The sequence below is a fragment of the Rhinolophus hipposideros genome (assembly GCF_964194185.1).
Source record: "Rhinolophus hipposideros genome assembly, chromosome: 10".
Classification (NCBI taxonomy): Eukaryota; Metazoa; Chordata; class Mammalia; order Chiroptera; family Rhinolophidae; genus Rhinolophus; species Rhinolophus hipposideros.
Genome location: NC_138056.1, coordinates 44,898,894 through 44,911,679, shown reverse-complemented (window position 1 = coordinate 44,911,679; position 12,786 = coordinate 44,898,894). Strand labels below are relative to the sequence as shown.

Sequence of the window (12,786 nt, the reverse complement as noted above, 5' to 3'; positions counted from 1 at the left end):
AGAGCTCCAATTAAAATTTACTTTTAATGTATCAAAATTTATAGTATGTTTACATTGTTTTGAATGGTTATGTACTAATAAGTGTTGAGAAAGTAACTCAATACAGGATACATTTTTTAAACAATGCTAATGTGCCACCAACTTTTACACACCAAATTTAAACATATTTTTGTTTCAAATCATTATGATATAGTGATCATTAAAATAGTTTCAAACATAAAAATACATCACATGGTCAAAACTCTTTGGTGGAGGGCCGGCCGTGTGGCTCAGGCGGTTAGAGCTCCATGCTCCTAACTCCACAGGCTGCCGGTTCGATTCTCACATGGACCAGTGGGCTCTCAACCACAAGGTTGCCAGTTCAATTCCTAGAGTCCCGCAAGGGATGGTGGGCTGTGCCCCCTGCAACTAGCAACGGCAACTGGACCTGGAGCTGAGCTGCGCCCTCCACAAATAAGACTGAAAGGACAACAACTTAAAGCTGAACGGCACCCTCCACAACTAAGATTGAAAGTACAACAACTTGACTTGGAAAAAAAAGTCCTGGAAGTACACACTGTTCCTCAATAAAGTCCTGTTCCCCTTCCCCAATTAAAAAAAAAAATCTTAAAAAAAAAAAAAAACTCTTTGGTGGAGATAAAATACAAATTTGAGTTCAAGGAAAAAAGGGACTCATAAAATATGTGAATATTAAAGAATGTGTTTGTATATTTAGAATTTATGGTATAAGCATAATATATTTAGATATCATTGTATATGTAAAGGTACAATATAACAATTTATTTTAAACTGACTATATTTACCATATACCCATGCTCAACCACTATGTAAATTTATGGTAAAAATGTTATATGTCAACATGAAAATGCATGAAAAGGTACATGTTGGGTTTTTTTTTCTTATTAATTATTTTAGAGAACATAAAAATCTGTTGAACACTGTTCTAAACAGAGTACTTCAAAAAGGCGACTATGTATAGGTTACCTTGATGAGCTGGATGAATAGTATGTGGTGAGGACGACATTTTCATTGTCATTGGAGTTAGAGAGCCTGAAGTGAGAGAGACTGAAAATCTGAGTCCAGTCACTAACCAACCAGCACAGTCCTATCAATTCACTCTACACAGACCTGTGTTGTCTAACAGGTGTGAGGACGGTCTTTCCATTTGACCACAGATCTCCAGGAAAACATAGACAGCCATAGGCAGAAGCAAGCATGTCAACTAGACATATGCTGACAGAGCTAGAGGAGGAGTGGAGTAAAGGAACAGATGAAAACATACCCACCACAGGGCATGGTGAGGTTATTGAAGTTTGAAGGGACAGGAAAAAGAGGGAACAGGAATATCAAGGCTCAGTGACACCAGACCTATTTGGCTCTAAAAATAGGACCTCAGAATCTACTAAAGCACAACCTGATGCTTTTGCTAAGATTCTTAGGATCTGAAAGCTGGGCGTTGTAAGGTTGTACATATTTTACTTTGTGCCTAAGTTAAGGTCACTTAATCACCTGTTCCTCACCCTCATAATCTCCTGGTACATAAATTGTGGGGGTAGAGACCATTGGATGGTGGGGCATGGGGATATTCTGGCTCTTTACATAACAGAAAAGAGGTTACTTCCTAGGAGAGTTTACCATATAATTAATTGTTGAAATAAGGACAATTTGAGATAAAGAGTGCTATTAATAACGCTGAGGAAAATAAGTGTAAACCACAATTATCTAGGGCAAACCAGACAATATGCTCACCTATTCAAAGACATGTTCGTAGAATGATCTTTTATTGGGGAAGAATCTTAATCCCTGCCTAACCCATCAAAAGGGAAATTTGTTTTATTTCAATTCAAATATCATTAAGCCTCAAGCCTTTACTGTTAATTTACTATTTTCCAGGCTTTTTGTTAGGAGTTTTGAAGGGCAGAGGAAAAGGGGAAATTTGTGATCTCTGCCCTCAAATTGCTCATATCTGTTAGAAATGACAGACACATATGCACATACAGAGACATGTATATGTTGATGTGAGATGAGAAGGGCTAGGGATAACTCTTATGATCCAAATTCAAGCCTGTGTCAATGCTTTGAATTCCTTGTTCCTATTCCTCCTCCAAACGCCAGGTATAGAACTTTGTCCACAGCAGAATCACCATCAGAGTTTATGGACTTACTCAAAGGCCCTGCCCCCTTGGGGCAATTCGGAGCAACTCTCTCTTGCAGGAAAACAAGGTGGCAATTCCCTGACGGATTGGCTTGGTCTTAACGCTGTAGATGACAGGGTTGAGCACAGGAGGCACGAAGAGGTAGATGCTAGACATTAGTGTGTGGACCAGGGGTGAGGCATGTTTGGCAGCCCGATGCATCACAGATACGCCAATCATAGGCACATAGTATATAAGGACTGCACAGATGTGTGATACACACGTATTGAGGGCCTTCCACCTTCCTTCCCCAGAAGCAATACCCAGCACTGTGTAAAGAATCAGTATATAAGAGACCACGATGAGCAGTGAGTCTAGCCCAAAAGTGGCCAGGACAATGGCCAAGCCCAGGACACTATTGAGCTTAGTATCAGCACACGGCAACTGGAGGAGATCAGAGTGGAGGCAGTAGGAGTGGGAGAGGACATTAGTATGGCAATAGGGCAGTTGCCTCAAAAGGATTGCAAGTGGAGCCATGAGAATCACACTCTTCAGTGTAATTCCCAGACCCATGCACATGATACGGGACAGTGGCAGGATGGCCATATAGCGCAGTGGATTGTAGATGGCTACATAGCGGTCATAGCTCATGGCCAACAGGACGCCAGACTCCATGCAGGAGAAAGTGTGAATGAAGAACATCTGGGCCAGGCAGCCATCAAAGTCAATCCGGCGGGCATCAAACCAAAGAATGCCCATGACAGTGGGCAGTGTAGACACAGAGACACCCACCTCAGTCACAGCCAACATAGAGAGAAACAGGTACATAGGCTCATGTAGGGCAGGGTCTGCCTGCACTGCTGCCATGATTAGGCTGTTTCCCACAATGGCAACAATGTACATGGTGAAGAAGGGGATGGAAAGCCAGCCATGTTGGACCTCCAATCCAGGGATTCCAGTCAGGAAAACAGATAAGAGGTCAAGACTTTCATTGTTCTCGGCTCCCATATCACCAACAGCAAAGATCAGTTTCCACCTACCATATGAAAAATAAAACACAGTTATGCTCCACCTATAGGATTCTCTTCCTTAGCATCTCACCTCAAAGGCTGAAGGAGGGAGATACAAGAAAGTGAAGGATGTTGGAGTCATCTATGTCATTCTGATTAAAAATATAACAGACATCTCCTCTCACCTCCTCTTCCCTGACAGCAAAAGTCCTAAAATTTTACGTGTAATAAAGATATTTGAGACTTCCCAATCTTATGAGAGCCTCAAAAGTTAAGAGCAGAAACACAGGAATAGATCATAACTGGATCAAAATCCCCACTCAGCCAGTTACTAAATGTGTGATGTGGACAACTTATTTATACTCTAATCCAGTTCATTTGTTTTTAATTTGCAAAGTGGAGATAATAATAACAACACTACTCTCTTATTTGTACTTAAGAAACAAATAAGAAAATTAACATCACATGTTCAGTGTTTTAAAGCTCTGCAAATGGATTCTGGTAGACCTTAGTTTGAAACCCAATATAATTTACTCTCAGTGTGACCTTGATCAGCTAATATAACCTTCTCAAGTCTCAGTGCGTCCATTTGTAAGTTACGGATAAAAATACATCTACGCATATGGTTGTAGTAAGGGCAAATAAAATATCGCATGGCATATCAAATACTAAATAAATATAAGCTATTTTATTCTTAGGGAGATAATAAGATCAAGAGAGGAAGAGTGTGCAATGTACCAAAAACCTAAGAATCAATTTCTGCAAAGCCTCGGTTATAGCTTAGACCCATAAACATTTCTTGTGGTGATGTTTCCATTTCACTATGGGCATTGAACCCCAGTCTGATCTAAGATGGAGTTCATAAGAAAGAATTGAGTTGTAGCTCTGCGAATGTGGGTCTGAGAAAACAAGACCCCTGGGAAAATGCTAATCTTCGTGTGTTCCCACTCCACTCTAGGGAAAGAAACATTTTGAATAAAAGTGAGAGTGGTTTTAGAAAGCTGAAAAGGAGTGAAATATGAATAGGGGTGATGAAGGATATGGACAGATATTCCAGGTGAAAATTATACTAAAATAAAGTGACTTCTGAGTTTAAGAACAGAGTTCAGAAAGGCTATTAAGATGTAGTAGCTTCAGAATAGCATATTTGATCTAGAATCCATGGAAAGATCAAAGACACAGAGATAAAAACTCCATTTGTGGCTAAGATATTAGAGAGAAATAGTTAAACTCCAACCAGAAGGTGAAAATAATAATATAATGCCATGTCATGTCCTATCTTATCATATCAAGCAATATAATATAATGTGACATAATGTATTATGTAATGAAACATAATAAATTAAATTTGTAAAATAAATTTTTAAAAAATGAGTAGGAAGGTGAAGTCACAATCATTCATTCACTCAATTGACTTGGATGTTTGATTCACTGATTCTTTATCAATTATTTACCCTGTAGTTACCCACTGTTGATGTGAAATGGTCCACATAGCAAGAGTCTGATTGGAATGCTCCCCTGGAATGGATGGACAGTTAGGAGAATATACAACTAAGAGAATACAAAGAGCTATGATCATGGAGACATTTACAACATAATAATGAGGATGGCCCCAGAACCTGCATTCTCTTATTCTCTTCATGCACCAGCTCCTGAGGAAATTCCATGCATTCTATCTCTGTGCTTCCCTCAAATTTAACAAATTTCCTGACAGGTACAACATACTTGCTTGTACCTTTTATCCATTAATGCCCGTTGGTTCTGCCTTGTAGATCAGTGGTTCTCAACCTTGCCTAAATACAGGAACCACCATCCAATTTAAAAATCCCACTGCCCAGGTAACACCCCACACCAATTAAATTAGAATCTCTGGATATGGTGTCTAGTTATCAATGTGTTTTGAAGTTCCAAAGGTGCACCCAAAGTGAGAACCACTTCAGATCCATTTGTTGACATTTCAGTCACTTTACAGTGACAGTGTTTTAGACAAAAAAAGTAACTTTCAAGCACTCCCCAAGTCATTCTTTCTGTTTGTTTATTTCAGATAGTCTATCTACCCCACTCCTGACTTACAACTTAAGCATTCCCTTATGTTTCATCATCTGCTAGATTTCTCGGCATCCTGGAGCTCCTCTAATAAACTTGGGTTTGCTCATAATACTCCAAGGTGTTGGCCGCAGAGGTAGTCTAGGTTCAGGGCTAGTGTTTCATGTCAATTCCTTGGAGGTACACCAAAGGGAGCCTGTTAGGAGCATTTTGAGGCTTTGTCTAATCATTTCATCTTCTTGCAGTCTTAACCCCCATCACCTAAGACTTCCTGCCACTGGTAAAACCATCTTGAGCAGGAAGTAACCATGCAAGCTTGGAAACACCAGCTGTGACTCCTGTCATAGAGGAAGAACATGTAAGATGGGAAATGGGAAGGGTAGGAGAGCATAGCTACAGGAAACAAACTCACTCTTTGGGTGGCAGAAATGCTAACCAGAGAGGCAATTTCCTCTCTACAAAGCTGCCTCATTTCAGTCCCATAACAACAGTGTTAAGTGATTTGCCTTAAACCAGTAAGTGACTAGGTTGAGACTAGGATCTAATTCTTCCAACTATAAGTCCCACAGTCTTTCCTATGAAACCCAGAAGCCAGCCTTCTGAAGCTAAAGTCACCTAAGTAGGAAGAATAGGAGGATGCTGGAGAAGTTAGTCATCTTTATTTTCACAGGCAGAGAAAAGGACAAAAAGGCAGATAGACCAATTTTTTTTTCCTGCCTCATATGCCAACCGAGGTTCAGGTGAAAGAGACTAGAACTAAGTGTCCTTCTATAGTGACCCCCTCTCAGAAGTACACTGATTCAGTTGTCAATTTGATAGACCCTCTATGACCTGAAACCAGAGTTCAATCTTGTATCCACTGAGAGAACCCCTCTACAGCATCCTTATCAAACTGTCACCCACACTCAGCTTGAACACTCCCAATGATGGGGTGCTCATTGCACATAAGGCGACCATCCTGATTAGATCAAACTACCTTATAAAGTCCTTTCTTACATCAGGCTGAAACCTACTTATTCCACATTATACATAATGCTGCAGACACAGAGACATGATAATCTTTGTTAGGTTTCACCTAAATATTGTTCTTTGTGGTACCTGTTATTTTCTTGTAAAACACATACTAATTTGTAAACATGTATTTATTTGTGTAATTGTTTGTTTAATACCTGTATTCCCTTATAGATTGTAAATTCCATCAAAGTAAGGATGGTATTTTATTTTATTCTTTTTAATCACTAGACACCTAATCCTAGCACAAGGTCAAGCACATAGCAGATGCTTAATAAATATTTTGTTGGATAAATAAATAATTGAATAGGTAGATAGTATCTGAAAATTTCAATCATAATATCTTGTAATCTTTGCTTCTTCAGATTATCTATCCTACTCCTTTAGTACTCAAAGCATCTGATTTTTAGTTTCCTCACCACAAATTCTCCTGTCAGGGTTTCAAGTATAATATGACTCAACAGTGTGATATGCAGCTTTCAAAAAATTAATGGGTTTTAAGCTTTGTTAATAGAAATTATTTTATTCAGAAGATAATATGTTCTAAAATGTACGTTTACAATTCTGTTTCTTTATTTTTTTTCCTGCTTGCGTTGTCTTTCTCTTCCTTGTTAGTTTTCTTTTTAACTCTTACTATTATTTATACTCAAAATTTTCACTTTATCTGCAGCTTTTCCTAGCATGATTTAAACAGAATTAATAACTTTTTCATCTATAACTTTATAATATAATTTTATAGAGACTTGTCTTGTTTTATTAGAATTACATTTATACCCTTGATCTCCCTGTTATAGTTTTGGGTCTTTTAGGGCTAAATTTGTGCCGAGTTCATCATTACCTCTCCAGCACTTCATGATTCTAACACAAAAACATGGTCAAAAGATCAGGAATTAATAAAAACATGAATATACTGCTCAGGGCCATAATAGAAGGACATTCAGTTTTGGGTTTCCTACTCTAGATCGGAGTAAAACCAATGTGACACACTCAAAGGCAAAGGTGATCAAGTCACTTGAAGAGCACTTGAAGAATCAATGATGCTTTGTTTTGAGAAGAGGAGATTGTAGAAGACATGATGGGATGAGATGGGTATAAGAAGCGGTAAGTAATAGGTGGAAATCACAGGGAGATAATCTGGGGCTCAGGTAAGGAAAATTTTTCTGAAAGTCAAAACTGCACAATGAAATAATGTTTCTGGTAAGTAGAGATGTTCAAGCAAAGGCTGAATAACCCTTGATGGAAATGTTGGAGGAAGAATTCTAATATCTCCCTAATTGGGATTAAAGGCCCTTTCAACTTTCCTTTTGTCCTCAGGTCTGATATTCCAGACTGGCAAGGTATCTCCCATTTTGTGACACTGAGAAACACCATGGCTGTGGATCTGTGTGAGCAAAAACAGAGGCAAATTCTTAGTGTCTGTTATGTGATCATCGTGTGTATTTCACTACTAAAGCGTTCTGGCTTCACTATCTGAAAGTGTTTGGGAGACTACAAGGGCATTTGAATGAATAGTACCCTTTTTGTAGAAAACCTAAAAGAAAAGAAAATTGAAGAACTGTTCTGTTCAGTCTTAAACGTCTCCATTGTAGGCCAAACAAATTGTGGCTACTACAAAATACAACACATGTATACGTCGACAGAGACCCACTGAAAGATATAGAAACATGAGAGAGAAAAAACTCATGTCTTTAAAAGAATCACACAGAGGCATAAACAGAAAAAACCACACAGAGGCACAAACAAAACTGCAAACAGAAACACACTTCTTGTGCACGTACCTAGAAGACACAAATAGATTCAAACTCACGTGACAGAGCTTTGAGAAGTGACAATTGGATTGAAAGACAGAATGCAAGAGCTCACAAAGGCTCCAAAATGAGCCTTAGGCAGGCACTAGCCAAGAGAGGAGGCCAACTTTATGTCTCTGAATGAGAGATCCCAGAGGCCATGGCCTCTGGAGTCCTGTTTTGCCTGAGTATGATGCTGTGCTCATGATGGGAAAAAAATAAGGGGATTAAATCTCACCCTGGGAGCAGAAAGAAAGAAAAAAAAGGAAGTTCCCTAGGCATACTGTCCTCTCTCCACAGAGAAAATGAAATTCCAGTTCCTTCCTTGTGATGTAGAGGAGGGTGGAGAAAAATTCCTGCAATCTCCATAGCAATATCCACCCTCTTCCCAACCTCAATTAGCCAGTCCCAAAACTGTAAATCTGAGCAGAGAATTCAGTCTAGTTCCCTGAATTCTGAGCTAAAATCCATTCCCCAGGAAGAACCCAAGCTTAGAGCATAATGGGCAAATTCCAAGACTCAGAGCCCAGAGACCAGAGCGTCGAGCCTAGAGCCAGTCCCAGAATTTAACAAATAGAGGATATAACCATGACTGACTTCATCCACTTATCACTACTGTTTCTTATTGAATTCCCACTCAACCCTCCACCAAATTCCACAAGATTGAGGTCTCCTCTAGGAGAGACAGCCCAGGGTACTGAAAAACCATGGGGTTCAAAGTCACACAGTCATAAGTTTGAGTCCTAACTTTGCCATCTGCCAGCTTTATGATTTTTAGGAGACTAGCATATCTTCAACTAGGAACCTGATTTGTAAAGAGGATAGTACCATCTACAGAGCATAGTGATGCAAATGAAAAGAAAGAAGTGATATGTTTTAATGTGATTATACCATATTTGATCATTATCCTCAGCATAAGGCCCTGATTTCAGTTCCCCCAAATAAATTATTTTCCCAAGTACCTAGTCTTCCCATTAACTATTTCATTTTACCTCTTCTTTATTTCAGTTTCAGGTAGAGTAAAAGTGTATTGAGGGATTTTGTAGGGTGTCAGATGGGCACTTGTCTTATTAGGGAGACCCCTTCATGAATTGTGTAAATGCCTGACCATTGCACTGCACACCTGAAACTGAAGCTAAATAATATTGAGCGTCAACTATAACTATATATATATATATATATATATATATATATATATATATATATATATATAGTCACAGGATGTGGAGTACAGCACAGGGAATAGAGTCAGTGGAATTGTAACAGCTACATACAATGTCAGAGGGATAGTAGATTGGGGGAGGGGGATTATCACTTTGTAAGAGGTGTAAATATCTAACTATTACGTTGTTTTGTAAAATAATAAAAAGAAAGAAAAAGAAAATAAATCCTAAAACCATAACAAACAAAAAATGTGCATTGAGGGAAATAGTGGCAGGAGAGCTCCCTCCCTTTTCTATCAAGTCATGGGATGTATCAAGAGAAGCAAGCAAACAAAAGATAGACATAGAGAAAAATTTGCTTCCCCTTATGGAACTTTGAAGTTCCATCTCAAAGAGGCAGTTGGAGAAAACCTTTCTTCTTCCCATTATTGTAGAGTGACTATGGAGTGGCTGGAGATTGTTCACCGAATCTTCTGTGTTAGCTATTTCTATGCTACAGCTGTACCACCACGTGAAGATAATAGGTTATAAGTCTGAATTTCCCTTTACCACCAACACTATCCACCTAGTTGTCAGTTTCCCCAAGCTTTAAAAACCACCCACGATCTGGTTTAGGCAATCTCTCAAGATCGTGTTTCCAAAGCTTTTCAGTGTGAAACTTCCCATCTGTCTAAACAAAGTTCTTTGCAATTCTTCTAAATATTCTAAAGCAATATTCTAGGTTAAAGGTTCTCAACTTTTTAACATATATCATAATAACTTGGAGGTCTTTTTAAAGCACAGATTGCTGGACTTTACCTCCTAGAATTTCTAGTTCTAAATATCTGAGGAAGGGCCTAAGAATTTGTGTGCCTCACAATTTCCCAAAGGATTCTGATGATGCTGGTCTGGGAATCACACTTTGAGAACCACTTTTCCAACGTCTTATTACTCATGAGTCTTGTTATTTTTGTTACACATCAGATCAGCATTACCTGAGCAGTGTTAGAAAAGAGAAGCACTATGCTTCTCAAGTTTTAATCAATTAAAGTTTGAATTCAGTTTGAATTCAGTAGGTCTTGTGTTGGGTCTGAGATTCCGTTTCTCTAACAAGCTGCCAGATATACCAATGCTATTGTTCATTGCACCATACTTGGAATAGCAAGGTTCTAAACTTTCTTGCCTAAATATTTCTTCTCAGGCAGTTACTTATGCCAAGATCACTACCTTACTTTTTTCCTGCCAGCCTGTACCAGGTACTTACCCCTCTTATTCTTTACAAGCTACTCCACAAACACACAAAAACCCTTACCCTCATCTTCACAAAATAAATGGACCCTCTCTGTCATATGAAGTACCAAGCGTCCACAGACTTTTGTTTGTCTCCAATATTTATCATTTCCCTTATTCTGGGTGGTAGCAGACTTGTATTCAAGCCTATTTGCTCTGTAGAATTTCCATAATTTCCATATATGTCAAACATTTTTCAGGGCATCTTTACTCTTTTTTATGTTTTTCCCCTTGATATGTTTATGTCTTACTTAACAATATGTCTTTCTCACCAATATAATATTGTCAGCAACTGCTACAAGGTTTTTCAGATAGTAAATGTTCAGTACACATTTATGTCATTTTATTGAGTCAGATGTTCTTTTATTGATTCCCTATGCACAGCTATCCAGATCCTGGCAAACAGGTCCCAGTCCTTTCTCCAAAGGAGTTCTCTCAGGGTCTGCAGCCTTCCTCAGCTCTGGGATTTATAGAAGACTTTGAGGATCCCTCTGCGTATCTCTTTTGTCTTCACACTGTAGATGATGGGGTTGAGCATGGGGGGTACAAATAGGTAGACATTGGACATCATGACATGAACAACAGGGGGGGTACTTTTCCAGAAGCGGTGAATCATGGAGACAGCAATTATGGGCACATAAAAAGCCAGCACTGCACAGATGTGTGATATGCAGGTGTTAAGTGCCTTGAGTCGCTGATCCCGCGATGCAATGGCCAGCACAGTTCTCAGGATCAACGCATAGGACAGCAGGATGAACGTTGAATCTATGCCATAGGTGAAAGTGACCACAAAGAGCCCATAGATGTTGTTAATATGGATGTCTCCACATGCCACTTTCATGAGATCTGGATGGAGGCAGTAGGAGTGATGCAAAACATTGCCCTTGCAGAAGGGCAGTCGTTTCACCAGAAAGGGGAAAGGGAAGAGAGTGGCAAAACTCTTGGCAAGGATGCCCAGGCCTATAGCCAAGATGCGGCTGTTGGTGAGCACAGTGGCATAGTGTAGTGGGTCACAAATAGCTACAAAACGATCAAAGCTCATGGCCAGGAGTATGCCTGATTCCATAAAAGAGAAAGTGTGGATGAAGAACATCTGAACCAAGCAGGCATTGAAGCCAACATGGCGGTAGTTGAAACAGAAGGTAGCAAGCACAGTGGGGAGTGTTGAGAAGGACACTCCCAGATCGTTGAGAGAGAGCATAGAGAGGAAGTAGTACATGGGCTGGTGCAGAGCAGTCTCCCGAACCACCAGAGTGAGGATGCTGAGGTTGCCTACGATGGAGATCAGATAGAGGGTGCAGAAAACCAGGGCAACCCATGCTTGGCCCATCTGCATCCCAGGAATGCCTGTCAGCTGGAGTGTGTCTGGCTGGAATTGAGTGCCATTGAGACCCAACATCGCAGGCAGGTGGGAGAATACAGATGGGGGATGAACGCAAGAGGGCGTGTTGGGGGAGTTCTTCACTTTCTTTCAGACATCCTGCCTCCAACACAAAACGTCAGAGATTGAAAGTATTTGTCTTTGTTCCTGCTTCCCTCATTAGACTATGAACTCTTTGAGGATAGCAACTTGATTCTACTAATTTCTGTATCACCAGTGCCCGGTACCCTGTACAGGAGATAGCAAAAACTACTGAAGGTGTGATGTCATGGCAAGACAACAAGGTAGGAGACAACATGAACAGAATCCCCTAAGTCTCGCCTTAGACTGTAGTATCCCTTCATTTTCTCGAAAACCACATTTAGGGAGTTTTGGGAAAAAGAGAAATTAAGATAGGAAACAAGAAGCACAGGTTAAACTTTTTGGAACCCTCTGGTAGATGGGAATATGGTAAAATTACAACTTCAATAAACTTTACTCAGACTTCACCTCAGCCTCCCAATCCTTCCCGATCAGACTGCCTTTGGACGTGTCACCACCAAAAGCTGTTCCACCTCTGAAATCTTAAATTTCAATGTATTTGTTTATTTATTTTACATTCTGACCCCAGCCTTCTGCCTTCCAGCCCTCTTACTTTCTCGTGCCCATGCACTTGCTCTCAGAGTCTCAATAATTCTACCATTTTTCTTCTGGTCTATTCATCTTTTAACTCTTCCTCCCTTACTTTTTTTCTGATCTACTCTCCCACTAGAGCTGGTATCTTCATCTCCTCTTTGCCTCTCTTTCACATTCACACAGTAAACCCCAACTTTGATAAACCCTATAATCCAACTGAGTGTTCAGCTGGATGAAACCAAAGAAGCAAGTGTTTTATTGGGGAAAAAAGGACTGATTACTTATCACTACCTAACTTTTCAACTTATTCACATCATTATCCATTCTTATCCCTTAATTTCTGAGAAAGAGATCTCTCTCCTTCTCCAA

General features: G+C 39.7%; 2 protein-coding genes across 2 annotated transcripts; both read right to left on the bottom strand.

The window, feature by feature from the left end:
- Window positions 1-2,165: 2,165 nt before the first annotated feature.
- On the bottom strand, window positions 2,166-3,143 carry LOC308503410 (olfactory receptor 51I2-like; the record flags this gene model as incomplete). Its single annotated transcript, XM_081062710.1, has 1 exon — window positions 2,166-3,143. One exon carries the CDS (start codon window positions 3,141-3,143, stop codon window positions 2,166-2,168), a length of 978 nt encoding a protein of 325 aa, XP_080918836.1.
- A 7,732-nt stretch (window positions 3,144-10,875) lies between these two features.
- Window positions 10,876-11,820, bottom strand: LOC308503821 (olfactory receptor 51I1; the record flags this gene model as incomplete). The annotated part of the gene is made up of 1 exon (XM_081063486.1): window positions 10,876-11,820. The coding sequence occupies one exon, from the start codon at window positions 11,818-11,820 to the stop codon at window positions 10,876-10,878; it is 945 nt and encodes a 314-aa protein (XP_080919612.1).
- Between the last annotated feature and the right edge of the window lie 966 nt (window positions 11,821-12,786).